Source organism: Macrobrachium rosenbergii, chromosome 41 (genome assembly GCF_040412425.1).
Source record: "Macrobrachium rosenbergii isolate ZJJX-2024 chromosome 41, ASM4041242v1, whole genome shotgun sequence".
Taxonomy (NCBI): Eukaryota; Metazoa; Arthropoda; class Malacostraca; order Decapoda; family Palaemonidae; genus Macrobrachium; species Macrobrachium rosenbergii.
In genome coordinates this window covers 18,215,894-18,242,880 of record NC_089781.1, presented here as the reverse complement: position 1 = coordinate 18,242,880, position 26,987 = coordinate 18,215,894, and the positions used below count along the sequence as shown (strand labels likewise).

At 37.8% G+C, this 26,987-nt stretch overlaps 1 protein-coding gene across 1 annotated transcript in view; it reads right to left on the bottom strand.

Annotated features, from left to right (window-relative positions):
• The window catches only part of LOC136826710 (kielin/chordin-like protein), a 559,277-nt gene that overhangs the window by 435,705 nt on the left and 96,585 nt on the right, over window positions 1–26,987 (bottom strand). Inside the window, exon 2 of the mRNA XM_067084103.1 lies at window positions 2,118–2,537. Within this exon, the coding sequence (XP_066940204.1) occupies window positions 2,118–2,280 (163 nt within the window). The 5' untranslated portion in view covers window positions 2,281–2,537. The remainder of the gene's footprint in view (window positions 1–2,117; window positions 2,538–26,987) is intronic.

The window sequence follows — 26,987 nt, the reverse complement described above, 5'->3', positions numbered from 1 at the left end:
AACTGTAAGGTCTGTAAGGTAAGTAAGGTCTCTCTCTCTCTCTCTCTCTCTCTCTCTCTCTCTCTCAAAGAGGTTTTCCAGCATATTTTCTCTCTCTCTCTCTCTCTCTCTCTCTCTCTCTCTCTCTCTCTCTCTCTCCAGTCCTCGTGGAATTATGGAAACGACATCTCGTTATATTCTAATCATCACTGAAATTAAAATTTCGGTCCATTATCGACACCTCCTTCTCAAGAGCTGACAGTCAAGAACGAAAGACGAAATTCTCTCAGAAGGTCAAGGTAAGAATGAATTAGGAAATTCATTCTCCAAAGGTTAACGAACGCGAATGAATTAAGGAATTACTCGAATTCCTTTTTTATTGTCGACGAGAGAGGACGTATACTTCAGAACATAAAAGAAAAATATTTTGAAGAAATTCATTTGCAGTGTCTTTGTCGGCGAGAGAAGACAGATATTTCAGACATTAAAAAAAATATTTTGAAGAAATTCATTTGCAGTGTCTATGTCGACGAGAGAGGACGCATATTTCAGACATTAAAAAATATTTTAATGAAATTCATTTGCAGTGTCTATGTCGACGAGAGAGGACGTATATTTCAGAACATGAAAAAATATTTTGAAGAAATTTATTTGCAGTGTCCAAAATGCTTTGGTAAATTTTTATTGGTAAATTTAACTAAATTGAGCTTTCTCAGTTATTGCAAATCTTTTATTAGTTTTAAGGGGTCAACCTCTACAAAATTTAGCCGAAATTTATAACTGCTTACAACCAAAACCAGGAACTGGTTATATTTCGTAACAAAACTGAAAAAGAACTTGGCCCCTGACCCACGTTATTCGACTTATTAATTCAAGGGCTACCAGGAAATGCAATGAACACCAACCGAATCAGTAATAATAATAATTAAACAAGTAAAAAATACGTCGAAGAAACGAGTTTTCTGCACACCCGCTACAGCGTATAATCAAGGCCACCGAAAATAGATCTATCATTCGGTGGTCTCGGTATATTGCTGTATGAGCCGCGGCCCATGAAACTTTAACCACGGCTCGGTGGTGGCCTACCCTATATCGTTACCAGAAGCACAATTATGGCTAACTTTAACCTCAAATAAAATAACAACTACTAAGGCTAGAGGGCTGCAATTTAGTATGTTGATGATTGGAGGGTGGATGATCAACATACCAATTTACAGCCCTCTAGTCTCAGTAGTTTTTACGATCTGAGGGCGGACAGAAAAAGTGCAGATGGACAAAGAAAGCCGCCACAATAGTTTTCTTTTACAGAAAACTAAAAATACTCATAGTAGCATGTCTTGAAATAGAGAAACAAATCCAGTTATGTATGGGTACAAATGCATTTAAAAATAAATCTAAACAGAGACCTTTCGGGAATCTGTTCGATTCCCTTGTTCAATATATTCGTACCCATACATAACAGTGGATTTGTTTCTACAATAATAATAATAATAATAATAATAATAATAATAATAATTGCGAAAATGTTTACCAACATCTCTACAGCATGCAAAAAGGTTACTGGGACATTCCATAACTTCACTAATTAAAATACAATCAAAATTAATAGTAATATCAGAGATAACAATTTACATCAAAATCAATCAAGATTAACAAGCTTAATAATAATAATAATACACTTTGAGTTGTTAAAAACGAGTGAGGCGTAATAACAGACTTAGAGTTGTAGGTTAGGTCATTCAACTACTCAGCGAACAACAGGTCATATCTAAAAGGTCACATATTAAATTCCAGAGAATTATCCAGTTTTCAAAGAACTGAAATCGAATCAGCCAGCGACCGATTATTGTACCTAACATCAAAAGCTTTGAATTAAATGCATTCACGGCGGAGGCATCTCATAATACCAATTATCCCGGTGATAATTGCCTTCACTGATATTTGCCTGGATCACTAATGTGCATTTATGTACATTCACTACCGGCAATCTAACATTTCCTTTCACAGAATACAAAACTTTGTACGTTTTACTATAAGCAACACCGCTAACTATTACATTCATACCAACCAGGACGCACATACTCTTCGCACTCGGATGTTTCTCAAATATAAAAATTTAAAAAAATATCTGAACGTACCTCTATGGTGGCTTTCCAAATTCAGGTGCTTGTGGGTCTCTTCTCCGAAAAATGGGATCCACGCACCGACCGGGTTGAAGGTCACGGAGCAGAGGATGACCCCGAACCACAGGGCAACGAGAGCCGACCCGTGGTGTCGGCTGGAGGTCACACCGGAGGGCATTGTCCCTTTGAAGTCTCGACTTCCTTACTACAATTGAAGTCTATATTCAGAAAGGTAGTTTGTTTTTATTTTTAATTATTGCTTTGTTTTCTCACCCGTTTCTTTCACTGAACACTTGAACAAGAAACTTGTTTATCCTTTTGGTCTGGTTACACAATACAAGCCAATAACAAAGTACAAAGTACACTGGCCACTCTAGAGTCGACGAGATCTGTGCTCACAGCTGCTAATTCTCCTCTCCCAGCATGGCTCTGCTTCTGAAAGTGTAAAGAAAAATATGGAGGTTAGTCTCCTAATATTTCTTTGTTCATTTCGGTATACACTTGATTTGAAAATTTTGTTAATTACGACGAGGCAGACTGGCGATAACTGAAAATTAATAATCAGTTTGAAAGCATTAACATTTGGCCTTCTGTGTTTCTGTGCTTATTTATGGATGAATTGTCATTATGACAGTCATTATTATCCCAACCGTTATGTTATCCTCATCATTATCATTACCACTGAAGAAATCAAATCAGTAAATATGCATATATGTTTATTTTCATTACAAATGTCATTGTTACCGTAATCATTATATTAAACTCAGCATTATCATTACCACTAAAGAAATAAAATTAGTATGCATGTATGGATGATTTTCATTATAAAAGTCATTATTACTGCGGACTTCACGTCATCCCCAGCATTATCATTACCACTGAAGAAATAAAATAAAAAAAGATGTAAGTTCAAAAAACAACACAGTTGGTGGGCGTGTTTTTTTCACATACTTTTGACGGATGTATTGAGTCAATTGGCATAAAAAACGAGCAACAGCAAATATGAAAATATATTCTCTCTTGTGATATTAAAAAAAATGCTGTGGAATGCAGTTACAGTTGGCTGAATTTACGTCCAGTCCACCCCAACCGCTTTGCATTATTTATAGCCAAATCATTATGCAATCAAATCATAAGTCATTTTCGGAAACGCGGCTTGATTCCGTCTCCGGTACCTGAGTAAATACACGCTTTCAAAATATTCTGAACAGTCGTAACAGAAATCAACAAATGCAACCCTGGAATCAATTATTTGAGATTTCACAAATAAGAAATTCTCAATATCTAGAATGAATGTTAGACATGATACGTAGGCAGATTTTTATCTTCTCCTTATCGTATAGCATAAGTACCTTATAGATTAAGCGACAGGCTGATTTATTATAGCTACGAGTTAAAATTAAACACAATAACAGCACATAAAAGATTTCGTAACTGCAAATAGGAATGACACATCGTCTATTTCTTCCTTCATACAAAACCTAAAAGAAGATCTAGTGCTTAATCTGACGGATGCAAAAAATAATAAGAAAAAAAGTTAACAAATAAATAAATCTCGCGAAAGAGAACGATTATTCGCCACAAATACCTAAAACATTCCGAGGCTATTATTCTGTCCCGGGTTTTCATTCGCCCTGTAGCACAAAAGATGAAATAAGAGAGTGGAGAAAAAGATGAATGAAAGAATTTTCCTCTTTCACGAACGCAAAGATCCAGGAGTTTGCTTGACCTGTTCTGGCAAAAAAGAAATTAATGAGTGTCTTGGAACATAAGTGGAATAACCTGGTTTTCGCAACGAAAGTTACACAACAGGTGAGTCAGACTTTATAGAATACAGAGCTTACGCCAAAGGCCAAGCACTGGGACCTGTGAGGTCATTCAGCGCTGAAACGGAAATTGAAAGTAAAGGTTTTGAAAACCTAGCAGTTGCACTATGAATTAATTGTTGGGAGAGAGTGGAATGAAAGATGGAAGAGAATATGAAAAGGGGTACAGCAAAAGGAACGAAAGGGATTGCAGCTGGGGGCCGAAGGGACGCTGCGAAGAACCTTAAGTAATGCCTACAGTGCACCGCATGAGGTGCACTGACGGCACTAACCCCCTACGAAGGTCAGGCTTTAAATCCAAACAAAAAGTATCATTACAGAGATTTTGTCATGGAGGAATAAGAAAATAACAACAGAAACGTTCACATGAAACAGTCAAAGAGGCTCTACAAAGTTACAAAAAAACTGAATGGAACTTTGCAACAAAACAAATAAAAGAGAAATTATGCGGAACTGCATAACTCAATAGGCTACAAAAAATAGAAAGTTGAATTTGCAGAAAGAAAAAATCAAAAAGAACGAATTTAAAACAAGATTTTACACCAAAAATACAAAATGGAATGAAATGGAATATAAAATTTAGGCCAAAGGCCAAGCGCGGGGACCTACGAGGTCATTCTGCGCTGAAAGTGTAATAAGGTTTGAAAGGTGTAACAGGAGGTACACATCGCAGTTGCACTATGAAACAATTATTAGGAAAGTGTGGAAAGGAAGCTGGAAGAGAGAGAATATGAACGGAGCTATAGTAAAACGAATGAAAGGGGTTGCAGCTAGGGACCGACGGGACGCTGCAGAGAACCTTAAGTAATGCCTACAGTGCACAACGTGAGGTGCACTCACGGTACCACCCCACTACGAGGAAAATACGAAAAGGAAAGGTGAACTTCGAAAAATAAAAGACAGACAAACGATGTGGGCACTTAGACCCCTCTCTAAAAAAAAAGACATGGAAAGAAAAACATTAAAACAAAACACAAAACAACACAAAACGTCACTTTACAACAGTGAAAAAAACGGTCTAAAGAATATGTCCTTGTGTGATGGGATTAACTTTGGAGCCAAGTAAATTTCATTCAGACGAAAGAGCGCAGTTGTTGCGTCATAGGAATCTGAATTCAGACAACGAGGCTTCAATTTGTTTTATGAAGTTTTCTGCATCGCCTGATAAAATCAACATTCCTCTTCTTCTTTGTGTTTTTTTTTTTTTTTTTGCCTTGTCTCTGGTTTTATCTTTCCTCTTCTTTGTCCCTTTTCAAGATTTTTGTCTCGTCTCTGGTTTTATCTTTCCTCTTTTTTTCTTTTTAACATTTTTGCCTTGTCCCTGACTTTATCTTTCCTCTTCTTTATATCTTTTTATTATTTTTGCCTTGTCCCTGACTGTATCTTTCCTCTTCTTTGTATCTTTTTATCATATTTGCCTTGTCTCTGACTTTATTTTTCCTCTTCCTTGTACCTTATTATTTTTGCCTTGTCTCTGGCTTTATCTTATTTCCTTTTTTATCAGTAGCTATTCGCTTTCGGTTGATTTCTTTTTTATCTTTTATTTATTAATTTGTTTATTCATTTCATATTACCTTCTGTTACTTCTTTCAACTGAACACCATAATACTCTCTGGAAGCTTGAATTTCAAGTCAATGGCCACTGTGGTGTGCTTGTTCAATATGAAGAGGGGTTTATCTTCTGGATATAATAATAATAATAATAATAATAATAATAATAATAATAATAATAATAATAATAATAATAATAATAATAATAATAATAATAATATTCTTTGGAAGCCTGAATCTCAAGTCAATGGCCCGTGTAGTGTGCTTGTTCCTAATAATAATAAAATAATAATAATAATAATATTCTTTGGAAGCCTGAATCTCAAGTCAATGTACCCTATGGGGGTGTTGTTCCATATGTATATAGTTCATCTTCTGAATATCATAATAATAATAATAATAATAATAATAATAATAATAATAATAATAATAATAATAATAATAATAATAATAATAATAATAATAACAATTTTGTCTGATTTTATATTTATTTCCTGGGTGCTTCTCAGCAAGAACCAGTGCTGGAAAATGGCCAAGAAGAACAAATCTAAGGAGGCCTACCAAAAACCTAAATCAATCACAGCTTTGGAATTCTAGACTAGCTCTCGTATTCCCACGTTCCTTCATTCCCTGTTTTTATATATAACTGGGTTAAGGGAGGGTATTATGAAGCATGATGTATATAAAAAAAAACGTTCTACACTCCTAAAAGAAATAAAAAGCATGTTATCTATCTATCCATCTTTTTAAGTATATAAATAGATAGACGGATATGTGTTTATAGGCACATATATGTATGTATACATATATATAAATACATATACATATGTATATATATAAATATATATATACATATATAAGTATATATAGGCTATATATATATTTACATACAATATATATACATATATATATATATATATATATATATATATATATATATATATATATATATATAAAATAATCATGTCTTTCTCAGAGACCTCGCCGTTTCCCTCACCAGCCCCCACAAAAAAAAATATTCAAGGTTACCCCCGGCTGTCACCAGCTAAGAAAACCAAAATACATAAATACTTTCATTCAAATTCCAGCTGTAAAGATGGCTGCCTGGAATTTGCATAACTGAGTAAAGTAAGAATCTTTTATTCAGTAACTCTTAATATTATTTGGTGCCAAGCATTGTCACTTTTATTTATTGCCGTCGGAGAAATGGAATGTGGATGGTGACTGTTATTTTGCACGCACATACATACATACATACATACATACATACATACAGGCACACACACACACACATATATATATATATATATATATATATATATATATATATATATATATATATATATATATATATATATATATATATATGTGTGTGTGTATATATTTTATATATATATATATATATATATATATATATATATATATATATATATATATATATATATATATTATATATATATATATATATATATACATATTCTTCTTCGTTTTAACGTGCTTTTATACCCATTTTTATATGGGGTAAGCACGGTGCCTTCTTTGAAGGACTTTGATTTGGCGGTGGGGTAGGCTGTAGCCTCGACCGGCTGCCCTGCCTGACATCGCTTAGACCCCGGTACCGAACCGGTACCGAACGTGTACATGTATTACCGAAACCCCAGCTCCCTTTCTCCCAGCAGCACGAGGAGAACTGGGCGGGCAGTCCGACAGTTCGAGACGTGTGAGGTGTCTGTTATGCTTTTAGAAGATGTTGGAGTGGCTTTGTTTATGTGTGTATTAGTCTGTAACATCCATTTGCTTTCAGCAAACCTATCCGTTGATTACATACGTAATCCCGGGATGTCTACACGGATAGCAAAGTTTCCGCCTATGACTGGTCGGCTGCGGGGATTGAACCCTCGCCACAGGCTTCTATGAAGTCTGTGGTTGCCACTCTACCAACCAAGCCATCGAGGCTCTCTCTACCAACTAAGCCATCGAGGCTCTATATATATATATATATATATATATATATATATATATATATATATATATATATATAATATATATATATATATATAAATTTCTGACTCACATCAGGATCGAACCCAGGTCTTTCAATCGAAAGGCAAGGGGCTGCCACTAGGCCATACATATATACTGTATATATATATATATATATATATATATATATATATATATATATATATATATATATATATATATGTATGTATGTATGTATGTATGTATGCATACATATACATATATACAGTATACCTATACATGTATATACGTATGTCTGTATGTATATCGCTGCACATATGCTGGATACATTACCACAAGCATAAGCATTACGAGAGCCCGAACAGAAACCCAGAAAACCCTATTCCGTACCCACCCCAACTTTGCCAGAATTCAAATTTGCCCCGAAGGTGGAAGCGACCGTTCCATTAATTCCCGAAAATAACGGAACGCCGAGTAATCTTTCGCCTCCAGGAAAAACGATGATGATGATGATAACGATAATAATGAGGATGATAATGATGACGATGACGATGTTGATGATGATGATGAAGGTGATGATGATAATGAACATGATGAAGATAATAATGAAGATGATGATCATGATAAAGATGATGATGATCATGATGACAGTGATAATGATGATGATGATGATGATCATGATGATGATATGAAGATGATGATGATAATGATGATGACAATGGTAAAGAGGATGAAGATGATGATGATGACATTGGTAAAGAGGATGAAGATGATGATAATGATGAAGACAATGGTAAAGAGGATGAAGATGATGATGATGATAATGGTGATAATGAAGCTGAAGATAATGATAATGATGAAGATAATGATGATGATGATGATAATGAAGGAACTAAAGTTGGATAATGATGACGAAGGACCCGAAGACGGATAATGAACCCAATAGAGTGAAACGTGGAAGGGACAGATAGCGATAACAATTAAAATGCTAATGTGAAGACGCATTCCGGAGGACGCAATTATCGATTTATTTGGGATTCTTCTTTCTTTCGTCTTCCTTTTGTTCTTCTCCCTTACCCTCTTTTCCTTCTTCTTCTTTTCCTTCTTTTTCTTCTTCTTCTTCTTCTTTCACACGTCTTCGAATTCTTCCTTATTTCCCGCCAGGGAATTCGCAGTCACTACTTAAGTCTTTACTTCTCTTTCTTTGCATGTTCTTCTTCTTCTTCTTCTTCTTCTTCTTCTTCTTCTTCTTCTTCTTCTTCTCACACGTCTTCGCATTCTTCCTCATTTCCAGCCAGACACTTCGTAATCACTACTTACGTCTTTACTCCTCTGTCTTTACTTCTTCTTATTCTTCTTTTTCTTCTTTTTATTCTTCTTCTTCTTCTTCTCTCACACGTCTTCGAATTCTTCCTCATTTCCAGCCAGAGAATTCGCATTCACTCTCTGATCTCTACTTTCTTCTTTACTTCTTCCTCTTCTTCGTCTTCTTCTTCTTCTTATTCTTTATACCCTTTCTTTCTCCCATGCCTTCGATTCTCCCCCATATCATGACAGAGAATTCGCAATCACTCTCCCTCCTCTTTACCTCCTTCATTCTCCCATTTGCTTATGATTTTCTATTCTTCATATTTTCCTTCGTCCTTTCATTTCCTCAATTATTTCCTAAATTACTGCTTTGAGAATGAGGGGGGAAAGGTGCATTATCCTTCAATATATATACGAAACAAAGCAAGTTCCTCATTGGATGGGTGGTTATCGTCCTCGGCTAGCACTCTGCTGGTCCAGCGTTCGAGTTTCCGACCGGTCAATGAAGAATTAGAGGAATTTTTTCTGTGATAGAAACTCATTTCTCGTCATAATGTGGTTCGGATTCCACAATAAGCTGTAGTCCCGTTGCTAGGTAACCAATTTGTTCTTAACCTCGTAAAATAAATCTAATCCTTCGGGCCAGCCCTAGGAGAGCTGTTAATCAGCTCAGTGGTCTGGTTAAACTAAGGTATAATTAACTTAACGAAACAAGGCAGACAAAAATAATTTGACAATGTGGTATAACAGAAAAGGAAAAATACATAGGCAAGAGAGACATTTCTTGTTCATTCGTATGCACAGACATTTCTTGATCATTCGTATGCACAGACATTTCTTATTCATTCGTATGCACAAGTACGGGTGTACGTATGCACTCCTTAGTGCATGTACAGCGTATAACCAAGGTCACCGAAAATAGATCTATCTTTCGGTGGTCTCAGTTTAGTGCTGTATATGCCGTGGCTCATGAAACTTTAACAACGGCCCGGTGGTGGCCTGTCCTATATCCTTGCCAGATGCACGGCTATGGTTAACTTTAACCTTAAATCAAATAAAAACTACTGAGGCTGGAGGGCTGCAATTTGCTATGTTGGATGATTGGAGAGTGAATGGTCAACATACCAATTTGCAGCCCTCTAGCCTCAGTAGTTTTTAAGACCTGAGGGAGGACAGAAAAAAGTGCGGACGGACAGAAAAAAGTGCGGACGGACAGACAAAGCCGGCACAATAGTTTTATTTTACAGAAAACAAAAATGAATCTGAGGAAAAAGTGTCATACAACAGATTCAAGTTCTTTTACCGATAAGAATCAGAAACACGAAACTGAGAAAAAGATTCCTAAAACAGCTGCGCACTTTTTTTCATCAGAACGGGAAATAAGAATCCGAAAAATGAAATCTTTCGAGAGCACTTTGGCACCTTCTCTGTCTGCAACGGCGAGAGAATCGCGGATCTGAATTCATGAATTAAGAGAGAATAAGACCCTCGAGATCCATGGCTGCTTGAAGTCATGCATACATCATCCTCAGGAAGAGATTAAAATTATGCATGTTTCATGTCATTAAAAGATTAGAGAGTCATGCGTGCGTCGGGCCGCGATGAAACTGAAATGGCGCGAATATCATTACTGGGGAGCGACTGAAGTCATGCATACTTCATCCCACGGGATGGACAAGACTTCAATTTAGGAGTTATCCAAAGACTTCAATTTAGGGGAGTTATTCAAAGACTTCAATTTAGGAGTTGTTCAAAGACTTCATTTTAGGGGAGTTATCCAAAGACCTCAAATTAGGGGAGTTATCCAAAGACCTCAAATTAGGGGAGTTATCCAAAGACCTGAATTTAGGGGAGTTATCCAAAGACATCAAATTAGGGGAGTTATCCAAAGACCTCAATTTAGGGGAGTTATCCAAAGACCTCAATTTAGGGGAGTTATCCAAAGACTTCAATTTAGGGGAGTTATCCAAAGACTTCAAGTTAGGGGAGCTATCCAAAGACTTCAATTGAGGGAAGTCATTCAAAGACTTCATTTTAGGGGAGTTATCCAAAGAACTCAATTTAGGGGAGTTATTCAAAGATTTCAATTTAGGAAAGTTATTCAAAGACTTCATTTTAGGGGCATTATCCTAAGACTTCAACTTAGGGGGGCTATTCAAGGACTTAAATTTGGGGGAGTTATCCTAAGACTTCAACTTAGGGGGGTTATTCAAAGACTTAAATTTGGGGGAGTTATCCTACGACTTCAATTAAGGGGAGTTATCCAAAGACCTCAATTTACGGAAGTTTCCAAAGACTTCAATTTAGGGGAGTCATCCAAAGACTTCATTTTAGGGTCAGTTTAGGAGAGTTATCCAAAGACTTCAATTTTCGGAAGTTATCCAAAGACTTCAGTTTAGAGGAGTTATCCAAAGACTTCAATTTACGGGAGTTATCCAAAGACCTCAATTTAGGGGAGTCATCCAAAGACTTTAATTTAGGCGAGTTGTCCAAAGACCTCAATTTAGGGGAGTTACCCTAAGACTTCAATTTAGGGGGGTTATCCAAAGACTTCAATTTAAGGGAGTTATCCAAAGACCTCAATTTAGGGGCGTTATCCTAAGACTTCAATTTAGGGGAGTTGTTCAAAGACCTCAATTTAGGGGAGCTATTCAAAGACTTGAATTCAGGGGGAGTTATTCAAAGACTTCATTTTAGGGGAGTTATCCTAAGACTTCAATTTAGGGGAGTTATCCAAAGACCTCAATTTAGGGGTTATTCAAAGTCTTAAATTTAGATGGAGTTATTCAAAGGCTTCATTTTAGGGGAGTTATACTAAGACTTCAGTTTAGGGGAGTTATCCATAGACCTCAATTTAGGGGAGCTATTCAAAGACTTAAATTTAGATGGAGTTATTCAAAGATATCATTTTAGGGGAGTCATCCTAGGACTTCAATTTATGGGAGTTATCCTAAGACTTCAATTTAGGGGAGTTATCCAAAGACTTAAATTTAGGAGAATTATTCAAAGACTTAAATTTTAGGGGGGGGGTTAATCAGAGACTTATATTTAGTGAAGCTATTCAAAGACTTAAATTTACAGGGAGTTGTTTCAACACTTAAATTTTTGGGGTTTATCCAAAGACTTAAATTTAAGGGAGGTAGCCAAATACACTTCAGAGAATACTGTGGGAAAAGGGATGTATATTTCTGGCAACCCTAAGCAACTGAGGGAATATTTTGTGGACTAAAAGATAATGGCAATCAAAGCTTCACTGCTAGGAAAGAAAGGATGATATTTTGACGTTGTAATCTATATTACCTAATCAAATAAATAATAGTAATGGTTATAGAATACACAGGATTTAACATTGACATTGTCTCAGTTTTTGTGTTAAGATGCATATTAAAGGAAAAATATAGGAAAAATATTCCTTAAAATAAATCAGTGTACTACAAAGGAGAAAGTTACTTTTGGCAATGAATGGAACTTAACCAGAGTCCAGACAAATGAAAACAAGTAAAAAATGAGCCAAAGTTTCTTCGGCGCATTAGAGTTTTCTGTGCATCGTATAATCAAGGCCACCGAAAATAGATCTATCTTTCGGTGGTCTCGGTATAAAGCTGTATAAACCGCGGCCTATGAAACTTTAACCACGGCCTGTTGGTGGCCTGGCCTATATCGTTGCCAGACACACGATTACGTCTAACCTTACCGATTATCAGAAGCAATTATTTGATCAACTTTCAAAATAATACGCTTGACCCTCTATGTATCCAAATTCATTTTCCTCCTTTTTTTTTGCGTCCGATATTTTAAAACTTTTCCCCCTTTTTTTTTGAGGCGTCCGAAATTTGAAAACCTTTTCCTTTTTTTTTTTGGCGTCCGAAATTTGAAAACCTTTTCCCTTTTTTTTTTTAGGAGTCCAGAATTTTAAAACCTTTTCTTTTCTTTTTTTTGAGGCGTCCGAAATTTGAAAACCTTTCCCCTCCTCCTTTTTTTAAGGCGTCCGAAATTTGAAAACTTGCGGAATGTACAATAACTGAGACGACAAAGATTCTAACGTTCATAAGCACAAAAGCAAAACTTGAATAATAAACTTCTATCGCGCGTAGTACCAACTGCGACGCGGAACGCCTATTTAAAACTTAAAAGCGTCAATTCTCAACCGTTACTTTGAAAGCCAGAGAATTGCAAAACCATTTGCAACAGAAACTTGGATTAAAAAAAAAATTTACATAAAACATGACCTTCCATCCTGACATGTTCTTGTCAATACATCACGATCTCTGAATATACAAGTGGCAACACTAACTTGAAACAGAAAAATGTCTTGAAATACAGCAACCTTCGGGGTAGGTAATTCCAAACAATACATTGCTATTTCTATAATTGTGTGCTAGGTTTGATATCCAAGAGGTATTGGTACCCCAAGAAACGGGGGGCCTACGATTTTCGAAACACACACACACACACACACACACTCTCTCTCTCTCTCTCTCTCTCTCTCTCTCTCTCTCTCTCTCTCTCTCTCTCTCTCTCTCTCTCTCTCTCTCTCTCTCTCTCTCTCTCTCTCTCTCTCTCTCTCTCTCGCTTTGTTTAATTTGCTGTTCAGCAATCTGCCTACATTCTTCAATGTAAGGCAATATATACAGTATATATATATATACAAATATATATATATATATATATATATATATATATATATATATATATATATATATATATATGTATATATGTATATATATGTATATAAATATATATATATATACATTACTGAAAATACGACGAGCCTCGTCACAAAGCAACATTTAATTCTGTCTAAACAGAGCGGGAGAATGATGTTTACAATTATACATAGTAAGTACCAGACTTCTCCCTCGCGCGCACAAAGTCGTAGACCATCGTTAACTCTTAATCAACGCGTAAAAATGAGAGAGAGAGAGAGAGAGAGAGAGAGAGAGAGAGAGAGAGAGAGAGAGAGAGAGAGAGAGAGATACAAAGCAGTAAGTTTATGGAACAGTATTTCTAAGCCAACATGAATATTTTGTTTCAGATAGAGAGGTTCAGGTTGTTGGCAAGGAATAATCGAACCCTAATTTCAGCACAATTTACTCTCTCTCTCTCTCTCTCTCTCTCTCTCTCTCTCTCTCTCTCTCTCTCTCTGACTACAGTAACTTGACAGCGATGATACCCGCATGCCCTTACGTCCATCAGCCAACGGTAGGGTACCTTTTCTCATCCATAACCTGGTTAAGGGTGTACGGTTTAGATTAAGCGGGCTTGTGTCAACACGGGCCCATACCTTAGAGCGCCCCGTGAATCCGGCAGGATGCAAAAGCAAGCAGGACTCCACCCAGCCAACAGAGGCGAACCTGTGCTACTACAATCCTCCGCCTGGTGAGAGCCCCATCCTTAAATCCCTCCCCAGCACGGAAACAAACACGCCTCCTGGCGGGCGAATCGAGATGAATAATCGAGTCCTAATTTGATTTCTCAACCTCTGACGCTCTGTTGCCTCCCGCTAATGTATTCCGGGGCTCTTCTCACGTTACCTCTCCGCAGGGACGCCCGAAATCTTTCTTGCGAATCCCGCCCTTCCCCGCCCCCGATGAACGTTGGACGCTGCGCGAGGCTGTTGCAGAGCGGAAACATGGGGAACAGATTTGCTGGGGAAGACTCAGAGAGGAAGCACGTGGAATGGACTGGTTGGAGAAGGCCCAAAGGGGAACCACGGGAATGGACTGGTTGGGGAAGACTCAGAGAGGAAGCACGTGGAATGGACTGGTTGGGCAAAGCCAAAGGGGAACCACGGGAACGGACTGGTTGGGGAAGAACTTGAAAGGAAGCACATAGAATGGACTGGTTGGGGAATAACTTGAAAGGAAGCACATGGAATGGACTGGTTGGGGAACAACTTGAAAGGAAGCACATGGAATGGACTGGTTGGGGAAGAACTTGAAAGGAAGCACATGGAATGGACTGGTTGGGGAACAACTTGAAAGGAAGCACATGGAATGGACTGGTTGGGGAACAACTTGAAAGGAAGCACATGGAATGGACTGGTTGGGGAACAACTTGAAAGGAATGGAATGGACTGGTTGGGGAACAACTTGAAAGGAAGCACATGGAATGGACTGGTTGGGGAACAACTTGAATTGAATGGACTGGTTGGGGAAGAACTTGAAAGGAAGCACATGGAATGGACTGGTTGGGGAACAACTTGAAAGAAGCACATGGAATGGACTGGTTGGGGAACAACTTGAAAGGAAGCACATGGAATGGACTGGTTGGGGAACAACTTGAAAGGAAGCACATGGAATGGACTGGTTGGGGAACAACTTGACACATGGAATGGACTGGTTGGGGAACAACTTGAAAGGAAGCACATGGAATGGACTGGTTGGGGAACAACTTGAAAGGAAGCACATGGAATGGACTGGTTGGGGAACAACTTGAAAGGAAGACATGGAATGGACTGGTTGGGGAACAACTTGAAAGGAAGCACATGGAATGGACTGGTTGGGAATAACTTGAAAGGAAGCACATGGAATGGACTGGTTGGGGAATAACTTGAAAGGAAGCACATGGAATGGACTGGTTGGGGAACAACTTGAAAGGAAGCACATGGAATGGACTGGTTGGGAATAACTTGAAAGGAAGCACATGGAATGGACTGGTTGGGGAATAACTTGAAAGGAAGCACATGGAATGGACTGGTTGGGGAATAACTTGCAAGGAAGCACATGGAATGGACTGGTTGGGGAATAACTTGAAAGGAAGCACATGGAATGGACTGGTTGGGGAAGAACTTGAAAGGAAGCACATGGAATGGACTGGTTGGGGAATAACTTGAAAGGAAGCACATGGAATGGACTGGTTGGGGAATAACTTGAAAGGAAGCACATGGAATGGACTGGTTGGGGAATAAATTGCAAGGAAGCACATGGAATGGACTGGTTGGGGAATAACTTGAAAGGAAGCACATGGAATGGACTGGTTGGGGAATAACTTGAAAGGAAGCACATGGAATGGACTGGTTGGGGAACAACTTGAAAGGAAGCACATGGAATGGACTGGTTGGGGAACAACTTGAAAGGAAGCACATGGAATGGACTGGTTGGGGAACAACTTGAAAGGAAGCACATGGAATGGACTGGTTGGGGAAGAACTTGAAAGGAAGCACATGGAATGGACTGGTTGGGGGAATAACTTGAAAGGAAGCACATGGAATGGACTGGTTGGGGAACAACTTGAAAGGAAGCACATGGAATGGACTGGTTGGGGGAACAACTTGAAAGGAAGCATTATGGAATGGACTGGTTGGGGAACAACTTGAAAGGAAGCACATGGAATGGACTGGTTGGGAAGAACTTGAAAGGAAAGCACATGGAATGGACTGGTTGGGGAACAACTTGAAAGGAAGCACATGGAATGGACTGGTTGGGGAAGAACTTGAAAGGAAGCACATGGAATGGACTGGTTGGGGAAGAACTTGAAAGGAAGCACATGGAATGGACTGGTTGGGGAAGAACTTGAAAGGAAGCACATGGAATGGACTGGTTGGGGGAAGAACTTGAAAGGAAGCACATGGAATGGACTGGTTGGGGAAGAACTTGAAAGGAAGCACATGGAATGGACTGGTTGGGGAAGAACTTGAAAGGAAGCACATGGAATGGACTGGTTGGGGAACACCCTACCCGGGAAGATATTAAGCTGAATGAATTGGATTAGGAATATCTGAGAAATAAGCAAAACTGAACTGACTGGCTGGGGAAGAGATAACCAGGAAGCAAGTTGAAGGGACTGGATTGTAACAATTTGAACAAGTTAAATAAGCAGGTTAAGGAAAAGCAAGCGAAAAAGCAAGTTAAAACGATTAAACCACGGAATCCCTGCTGAAGCCACGGCTCAGAGAATGAAATCCTCTGGAGATTAGAAACCAAAAAATGGAAAAAATGCGCCGAACAGCCGCTACAGCGTATAATCAAGGCCACCGAAAACAGATCTATCTTTCGGTGGTCTCGGTATAATGATATATGAGCCGCGGCCCACGAAACTTTAACAACGGCCTTGTGGTGGCCTATCCTATATCGTTGCCAGAAGCGCGATTATGGCTAACTTTAACCTTAGATAAGATAAAAACTACTAAGGCTAGAGGGCTGCAATTTGGTATGTTTGATGATTGGAGGGTGGGTGATCAACATACTAATTTGCAGCCCTCTAGCGTCAGTAGTTTTTGAGATCTGAGGGCGGACAGAAAAAATTGCGGACGGACAGACAAAGCCGGCACAATAGCTTTCTTTTCAGAAAACTAAAGCGGTAAAATGAAATGACAAGAGGAAGCAACTGCGAAGGAATCGAATTGAGGAAGACGAGCGATGGGGAGTGGGGTAGATTGGAATGTAACGGAATGGATATAAAATTTTGGACAAAGGGCCAAGCGCTGGGACCCGTAAGGTCATTCAGCGCTGAGACGGAAACAAAGTGAAAGAGGTTTGAAAGGTGTAACAGGAGGTAGACCTCGCAGCTGCACTATGAATCGATTGTTAGGAGAGGGTTGACAGTAAGAAGGAAGAAAGAGAATATGAACGGACGGAGGTACAGTAAAAAGGAATGAAGATGGTTGCAGCTAGGGGCAGGAGGGACTCTGCAAAGAACCTTAAGTAATGCCTACAGTGCACCGCGTGAGGTGCAATGACGGCACTAACCCCTCTATACGTGGGTGGGGTGGATGTGAGAGGGAGGTGGAACCTTAACAACAGCAGGGATTGTTTGGTTCTGTCAATTATGGGGTAAGATGAACCTACCGAGCACTAACGACGTTCGTGGCCACCGCGTATCACATTACTCTTCGCCCGATGATTTGATATTATTGAGTTTGCGGGTCTCCATACCAATGAGATGGCGCGTCGAGACCCCGGACCTTAGATTAACGGGTCGTTGTACGACGGAGCTAAATGATGACTTCGTGAAGATGAACTCTAGGAGTGCCGAAGACAGTGGTGAGGGCTGCGCGTTGCAGCATGAATTCGTTGCATCTTGATTAGCACGTGTGATGTTGATTCACAGCCCAAACAAACAACATACACATATATAATATATATATATATATATATATATATATATATATATATATATATATATATAATATATATATATATATATACATAATAATGTATATATTCCTGTTCTCATACTGTGTTCAATAGCGCTCTCGCTTACCATACAAGGGGTCCTCAAGTTCGACTCCTGGGCGAAGACGACAGTATACCCACGTTATGTTGACCTATGCAGGGAATTGTATATATGTTTATATATATATATATATATATATATATATATATATATATATATATTATATATATAAAATTATAAATTGTACGTCCCTAAAAATAAAAACAAATAAATAAAAAACTGTCTATGGCATCAGGCTTCATCATACTTCATTAACCGGGGTTCCTCAAGGCACCATTCTGGAAATTGAAGGCCCCCGAAAAATAAAAGTAAATAAATAAAAAACAGACGAATAAATGAGATTCATATTAACCCCTAGTAACAACTAACAACTAAGCCCATCACTGGCTCTTCGACTTATCAACAACTACCACTGAAACGTCCACTTTTACTGTCGAAATCTCACGAACTCAGAAAAAAAAGTTCTCGACAAGGAAAACAAACGCTCGCTGCTACTCTTAACAACAGATCGGCGGCACCCCTTTTGCAACCCTCTCAATCAACGCCCAGTCTAACACCCTCCCTCCTCTACCATCCTCTAACCCCTCCCCTCTCTCCACCCACCCCCTTGAAGAAAACACTGTAGATACCCGTCGATATAATGATTAACTGCGTGTGTGTGGGAATAGAATAAAATATGTAATTTAGGCCAAAGGCCAAGTGCTGGGACCTATGAGGTCATTCAGCGCTGAAACTGAAACTGGCAGTAGAAAAGTTTGAAGGGTGTAACAGAAGGAAAACGTCGCAGTTGCACTAAGAATCAACCGTTAGGAGAGGGTGGAAAGTAAGATGGAAGAAGAGAATATGAACGTCGGTACAGTAAAAGGAATGAAAGGGGTTGCAGCTAGGGGCCGAGGAGACGCTGCAAAGGACCTCAAGTAATGCCTACAGTGCATCGCAAGAGGTGCACTGACGGCACTACCCCCCTACGGAGTGTGTGTGTGTTGTGTATGTGTTTGTGTAAGCAGACGACATAATGTAAATCTCTCATTCCTCACAGACCAATTACTGCTAATTGGCACACCCCACGTGGCTTCCCAATATACATAACGAGGGTATTACCATTTAAAAAAAATGGAAAATAGAGGCTTCCACAGTATTCATCTGTACATAGCGACACTCCGAAAAGAAATATAAGCTGCCAAAGTCTCCCACTAATTTGTCCCGCTGTTTACAGAAAATAATGACGAAATATAATTCCAGCATTTTTTTTTCGGTAAAATGAATGCTCTTTCGGTCGTGTTTTATTCGCAAACAGTGGTTTTATTTTTTTTTTTTTTTTTGGGGCAGGATGGCGTCATAAATACAAAGGAACATTTATAACATTTATCTCTCCATTTTCAGGTTGCAAAGAGCCGTCAAAAAATCGCATTATATGTCATGATATCGGAAATATGTTTTTCAATAAAAGGTGCATCCTTACCTTAGCAGGAACGTGTAGGCACTTGGCATAAAAAAAGAAGGTATTCGGGTATATCAATGACCGTGCCCATTCTGCCTGTAATCCCTTAATCCCTCAAATCGCACTGCATGTCAAAACATCGGATTTTTTTTAAAGTGCACCCTTACTTTAGCAGACACATGCAGGCATTTGGCATAAATAAAAGAGGGTATTCAGGTACATTAACGACCGTGCCCATTCTGCCTGTAATCCCTGTCGAAGCCACACCACGGATCAATGAAACAACGTCGCTGAAACATTATTCGCTGACAAAAGCGTCAACATTGACCGACCCTCGAATCAATTCGTTGTTTCAACAGACGATTCATTCGATGCACAATAACAGTAAGTGATTGGGAGTCGATAAACAATATGCGACTTCAATTCACAATAGCAAGGCTTGTATCGATTTGTGTGCTTTAATGAGGGATGGCGCTGCTTTCGTCGTGCGGAGGACCATAATTCATCTGACGTTTTTGTCTTTGAAATCTTATACTTGAGTGGATCTTTCTGCGGGATTTCTATTTGGGAGCGTATCTTTGTGCCGCCGTGTTTAACGGCTACTAGAATCACATTCAGACTAGTTATATACATGTGTGTGTATATACATATACATATATATGCATATACAATTACATACATATAACTTACATGCATATATACATATATGTATACAATATATATATATATATATATATATATATATATACTATATATATATGTATACAGTATATATATATATATATATATATATATATATATATATATATATATATATATCTACATTCAAAATAATATATATATATATATATATATATATATATATATAGAGATAGAGAGAGAGAGAGAGAGAGAGAGAGAGAGAGAGAGAGAGAGAGAGAGAGAGAGAGAGAGAGAGAGAGAGAGAGAGAGAGAGAGAGAGAGAGAGAGAGAGAGAGAGAGAGAGAGAGAGAGAGAGAGAGAGAGAGAGATTTCAAACCCAACGTCAGGTAAAGTATCAATAACAATTAAACAGGTGAAACCCAAGTTGGGTGTCGCTCATGTTCTAGAAGACCTTGAATTGCAAGAAAAAGAAGAATTCCTGCAAAAAAATACCTGCCGTAATTTAGGCAATTGTCCCGGCAAACGATGGTGCTGCATTTTAAGCAAATCAATATTGAAGCAAACTATGATTACATGCATTTAAATTATTCAAAGTAAGACCAAATCACAGTAGAGAAGTTACGTTACGAAAGATGTCAATGGGAATGAGGATAATGTCTAATAATTTACCAAATAGCACGAAAGGACGAGAAATCGGCAAAATCCTAAATATGAAAGGAGGAAGAATCGGCAATATGATAAACATGAAAGGATGAAAATTCGGCAAAATCGTAAATATGAAAGGAGGAAGAATCGGCAATATGATAAACATGAAGGGTGAAAAATAGGCAAAATCCTAAATATGAAAAGAGGAAGAATCGGCAATACGATAAACATGACAAGATGAAAAATCGGCAAAATCCCAAATATGAAAGGAGGAAGAATCGGCAATATGACGAACATGAAAAGATAAAAAAAAGGCAAATCCTAAATATGAAAGGAATAATGGGCAATGTGATAAGCATGAAAGGATGAAAAATAGGCGAAATGATGAAAAGTAGTAAAATAGCCTTGTGGATTAAGCCTTTATAGCTAATCTCAAAACGAACCTTTAAAAATAATGATCAAATGGCTTCACAAAATGAAAATACTTCAATTAAATACGATAATCTAAAATAGAAACATAAGTCAAATAAAAATACACCACAGCGCATCTTTTCTTTAGGAAACACGCGGTACCCCCGAAGCTTCAGTTCAGTTGCAGAAAGCAATTCAAATCATGAGCTTGAAACGAAAATATACCACAATGCATCTACGCTTAAGAAAAAACAAGAAACGACCAAAGGTTCAATTCAGCTGACGCCCAAAGGTTCAAATTAGTTGCTGAAGGAAGTTCAGAAATTCAAATCATGAGCTTAAAACGAAAATTATACCACAATGCATCTTTGCTTTAGGAAAAACAAGAAACGCCCAAAGGTTCAATTCAGTTGACGGCCAAAGGTTCAATTCAGTTGACGCCCAAAGGTTCAGTTCAGTTGCTGAAAGACGTTCAGAAATTCAAATCATGAGCTTGAAACGAAAATATACCACAATGCATCTTTGCTTTAGGAAAAACAAGACACCCCCAAGGTCCAGTTCAGTTGCTGAAAGAGGTTCAGAAATTCAAATCATGAGCTAATTGGCCATCATGCATGTCTGAAGATTTACGGTGAAAATATATTGTCTTGTTTTAAAAAGTATTTTGTATATTCTCGGCACTCTCACGGAACACAACAATTGTAAAATTCTTCACGTCCACTTCGGGTAATAAATGGAAAGGATTGGTTAATTGACCGATTCACTATCAAGAAGAGAAAACTGCCGTTAAAAGGAAAAAGATTCGAGATATCAACTAGAAATATAGTACTAGAAGACACACGTAAATATGAACTAGTTACAGAATTCACTTGAGAGGAGGTGGAGGATGTGGAGGAGGAGTAGGAGGAGAAGGTAAAGGAGAGGGAAAAGGGGAGGAAAAGGAGGAGTAGGAGGAGAAGGAAAAGGAGGAGGAAAAGGAGTAGGAAGAGAGGGAAAAGGAGGAGGAGGAAGAAGAAAAAGGAGGACGAGGAGGAGGAGGAGGAGTAGAAGAATGAAAAGGAGGAGGAAAAGGAGGAGTAGGAGGAGAAAGAAAAGGAGGAGAAGAAGAAGAAGGAGGAGGAGGAGGAGGAGGAGGAGGAGGAGGAGGAGGAGGAGGAGGAGGAGGAGGAGGAGGAGGGTCTCTCCAAAGGTTTGTACAGGTGAGACCTTAAAAGTGGATACAAAAGACGAGAACAATGAGCCTATTTACAATGCCTGGTGATGGTAGCCACCTTACACTCCCTCTCCTGCCTCCCTCTCTTGTTCCCTCCCATCCCCTCCCCTCCCTCCCTTTCTCACTCCCCTCCCCTCCCCCAGCCCCAACCAGAAAACTCCCCAAACATCTAGTTTTTTCCACCCCTGACTTTAAAAATTCTTTCCCAAGCCTCTTCCCCAGGTTAGAGATGCGTTCTCTCTCTCTCTCTCTCTCTCTCTCTCTCTCTCTCTCTCTCTCTCTCTCTCTCTCTCTCTCTCTCTCTCATTTCCACACTAAACCAAGGGAGAGAGCGGGGAGGAATACTAAACGGACATCATGAAATATGCAAAATGCTTTCGCATCCACAGCCTATTCGACGGGGGAAATTTTTCGACAGGAGGGAAAATGTCGACAGGGGAAATTGTCGACAGGGAAAATGTCGACATAACCATTGACGTCGTTTAGGAAACCCGATCGGCCTACGTTTGCCAATGGGAGGCAGATGAAGCACAGAATTCCCTCCGTAATTAGGAGTCGTTTCGACCTGAGTGCTCAAACTCCCGGAATATTTAACTTGCTATGTTTTGACTCGTTTTTGGAATATTGATGATGAACTGGAATTCCCAACGGCGCATGAATTTGAGTTCAAGAACTGAAATCCCGTGGAATATTCAACTTGCTGTACATTGGTTCGTAATGGCTTCGTGACGTGAGAACACGATTTTGAATTGGATTTCCAAAATTATGTATATTTCTTTTTAGAACTAGTAACCTTATAGCATTCAACTTATTGTACTTCGATTTATGGCTTATGAATTACTCGGTGGCACGCCACTTACAAATTCACATGGAAGGAACATCATTATAAATTCCCAAATAATATTATAAACTCCTCAATAATATTATAAATTCACAAATAATATTATAAATTCCTCAATAATATTACAAATTCCTCAATAATATTATAAATTCCCAAATAATATTATAAATTCCTCAATATTATAAATTCCCAAATAATATTATAAATTCCTCAACAATATTACAAATTCCTCAATAATATAAATTCTCAAATAATATTATAAACACCCAAATAATATTAAAAATTCCTCAATAAGATTATAAATTCCCAAATAATATTATATATTCCTCAATAATCTTTGACACAAACACAGCAAAATCATATTATTCTCAAGGTTAATTAAGATAAATAAATAAATAAATACACAATAAATTGTATCTTAATGTAACTTATCTCTCAGAATCTCTGATATTTTACAAATAATTCATTATTTACATAAAAAACAAAACCATATTCCTTCTCTAGGGTAAACTAATTAAGATATATAAATACAAAACTAAATGTATAAATAATACTATGCATTTTAAAGTAACGGATTGTTCTTAAAAACAATAAAGTATAAAAATTGTTAATTAAATTCTATGCACAAATAATTTTTCCCTGAAAAGAAAACACTAATTAAAAGTATACTACATTTTTAATTAACAAGACATTATTATTATTATTATTATTATTATTATTATTATTATTATTATTATTATTATTATTATTATTATTATTATTATTATTATCATTGATAAATTGTATATTACTGAAGAGGACCGTTGCGCAAACGGTCGAAAGCTCCTCGTTTTTATCCCCTTTTTGTATATTTTTGTATCTTAAAATCAATTTATCAATTATATTATTGTGGCTTTTTTACTCATTATTTTCGATCACAATATAGTGATGCTCCACAGTTATTATTATTATTATTATTATTATTATTATTATTATTATTATTATTATTATTATTCTGAAGATGAACCCTGTTCATATGGAACAAGCCCACCACAGAGGCCATTGGCTTGAAATTCAAGCTTCCAAAGAATATAATGGTGTTCATTAGGAACAAGTAACAAAATGTAGTGGGAAATACAAAAAAAAAAAAAAATCGCCTGCTAGAAAAACATGAATTAATTAACAAATCAACGTCAAAGGAAATGTCCAAAACTCTACGCATTACGCCCACCAGATTTCAGTAGCAAAATCTTATTCTCATATTAAGTCTGTTAATAGCAGAAGACGAGTAAAAAGTGCGCCGAAGTTTCTTCAGCGCAATCGAATTTTCTGTACAGCCGCTACAGCGTATAATCAAGGCGTATAATCTTTCGGTGGTCTCAGTAAGATGCTGTAGGAGCCGCGCCCCATGAAACTTTTACAGAAAACCAAAAAGAATCACGAAAGATTATTTATATAGCATTTGAGATCCGTCAGCATTTGTTCAACTCTCCGCATAAATAACGTTCGCGCCTAAATATTCGTTGAATTAAAAGCCAGTGCAAGTGTACATTCATATATGCCATCCTTGTTCAATAACAAATGCTTATTATACTTAGCCATACTTAAATCAAAGCTACACTCGGATTAACCCAAAACCGAACCAGTATGCACATACTAAAGTACCGCTTATGTATCCTGTGTTTTATACATATATACATACATACATACACACATTGTATATATTCTTCTTCTTCTTCGTTTAACGTGCTTTCCCCCCTTTTTTTTTTGTATGGGGTAAGCACGATGCCTTTTTTGAAGGACTTTGATTTGGGGTTGGAGTAGACCGTAGCCTCGATCGGCTGCCCTGCCTGACATCGCTTAGACCCCGGTACCGCATGTGTACATGTATCGTACCAAATCCCCAGCTCCCTTTCTCCCAGCAGCGAAGAGAGTTAATGAATATATATATACATTATTATTTGTAAACATATTCCAAAAGGAGGTACATTATTATTTGTAAACATATTGCAAAAGGAGGTAAATTATTCGTGAACGGTTTTTGTAACCGCCACCGAATAATGTAGCTCCTTTTGCAAAACAACTTATATATAGTTCGTTCGGATACTGGACGCGAAAGGAAACTACAAAGAGTTCTACAACATTTCACATGTCACTAGTTAGAAATCTCTCCACGGAGACTACTTCTTCGAGTCAAATGAAATTCTTCGATGACGGAAATAAGACCAATGTTCAATTAAAAGTTTCCCAAAGTCGATCCACTTATCATAGTTAGCCTTATAACGTCAATATCAATACCTCTTATTATCAAGTCTTCGATGAGAGGAAAAAAAATGAGGAAAAAGTTAATCACTGTACATTGTTGAAGAGAAGTTCATTTTTATCAGGTCGAGAAGAATGAAGGGACGTGCTCAATGAATATCTCTCTCTCTCTCTCTCTCTCTCTCTCTCTCTCTCTCTCTCTCTCTCTCTCTCTCATAGGAAGGCTGATAGGTTGCGTAGAGTAGGAGGAGGAGGAGGAGGAGGAGGAGGAGGAGGAGGAGGAGAGAGAGAGAGAGAGAGAGAGAGAGAGAGAGAGAGAGAGAGAGAGAGAGAGAGAGAGAGAGAGAAATATATATTTGCATATATACATATACATAACATATATATACATATACATATATACATATACATATATATATATATATATATATATATATATATATATATATATATATATATATATATATATATATATATATATATATATATATATATATATATATATAGCAATTTGCAAGCAAAATGTTTCTAATTATGACATGCAATTTATCAAAATCATCATAAACATCACGTCGAAGAAACTGCATGCGAACAAACAAACAAAAATCTCGAGAGGAAATCTACGTAAACAAACACGCAAACAAACAAAAGGGCAAGAGCCTCTTCCTAAAACCGAAGGCCAACGCACAAACAACCAAACAAACAAATGGTAAAATAAAATTCCCCTCCCGAACGAATACTACTGTACAATTCCGGGGTCGAAATAACGAAACACACAAACGCACAAACATCACAAACCGAACAGTCTGTGAGGGCAGATATCCCCTGTCAAACAAAGGCCTTGGAATACAGTAACAGGGTCAGCGACACTAATGGTATTTCCGTGCCATAATAATTGCGATTCCTATTCATTATTCACTCGAACCTGACACACGACGACATCGCTGCTGCATAACCCGATAAGCGGCCGTCCCCTCAATCTCTTCGCATGATGTCGAGCATGTGTGTCTGAATGTATGCGTGTGTGTGTTTGTGTGTGTATATATGTATGTATGTATACATATAGGTATATATATATACATATATACATATATATATATATATCTAGAGAGAGAGAGAGAGAGAGAGAGAGAAATCTATACCTTGTACTTTTAAGCGTCTTAGAATACTGATTATATCTGATTATATATATATATATATATATATATATATATATATATATATATATATATATATATATATATATATATATATATATATATATATATATATATATGACGTGGACCCAAAGTGTCGTCAGAGGAGGGGTGTGTATCTTGGGAGTTCAAGTTAGTGGAGCGACCCACAATATTGCTGCAGACTGCTTGGTTGGAGACGTTGTGACCGTATTCTTGAGTGTTAAAACTTGCACTCCTTCGGCTTCTGTTTGGATTTCTCCAAGGACCAACATAGCCTTGGTATATCAGAGGTGTCCTCTGATTTGTGGATCTTCGCTATTTTGTTCCGCTTCCTGACATGGCTCAGGAGTCTCCTGGATCTACACATTTGTCTCCAGCAGCTGCACTGTGGGTTTCGCAAACCCGTGAGGTGGCCAGTAGGGTGGATA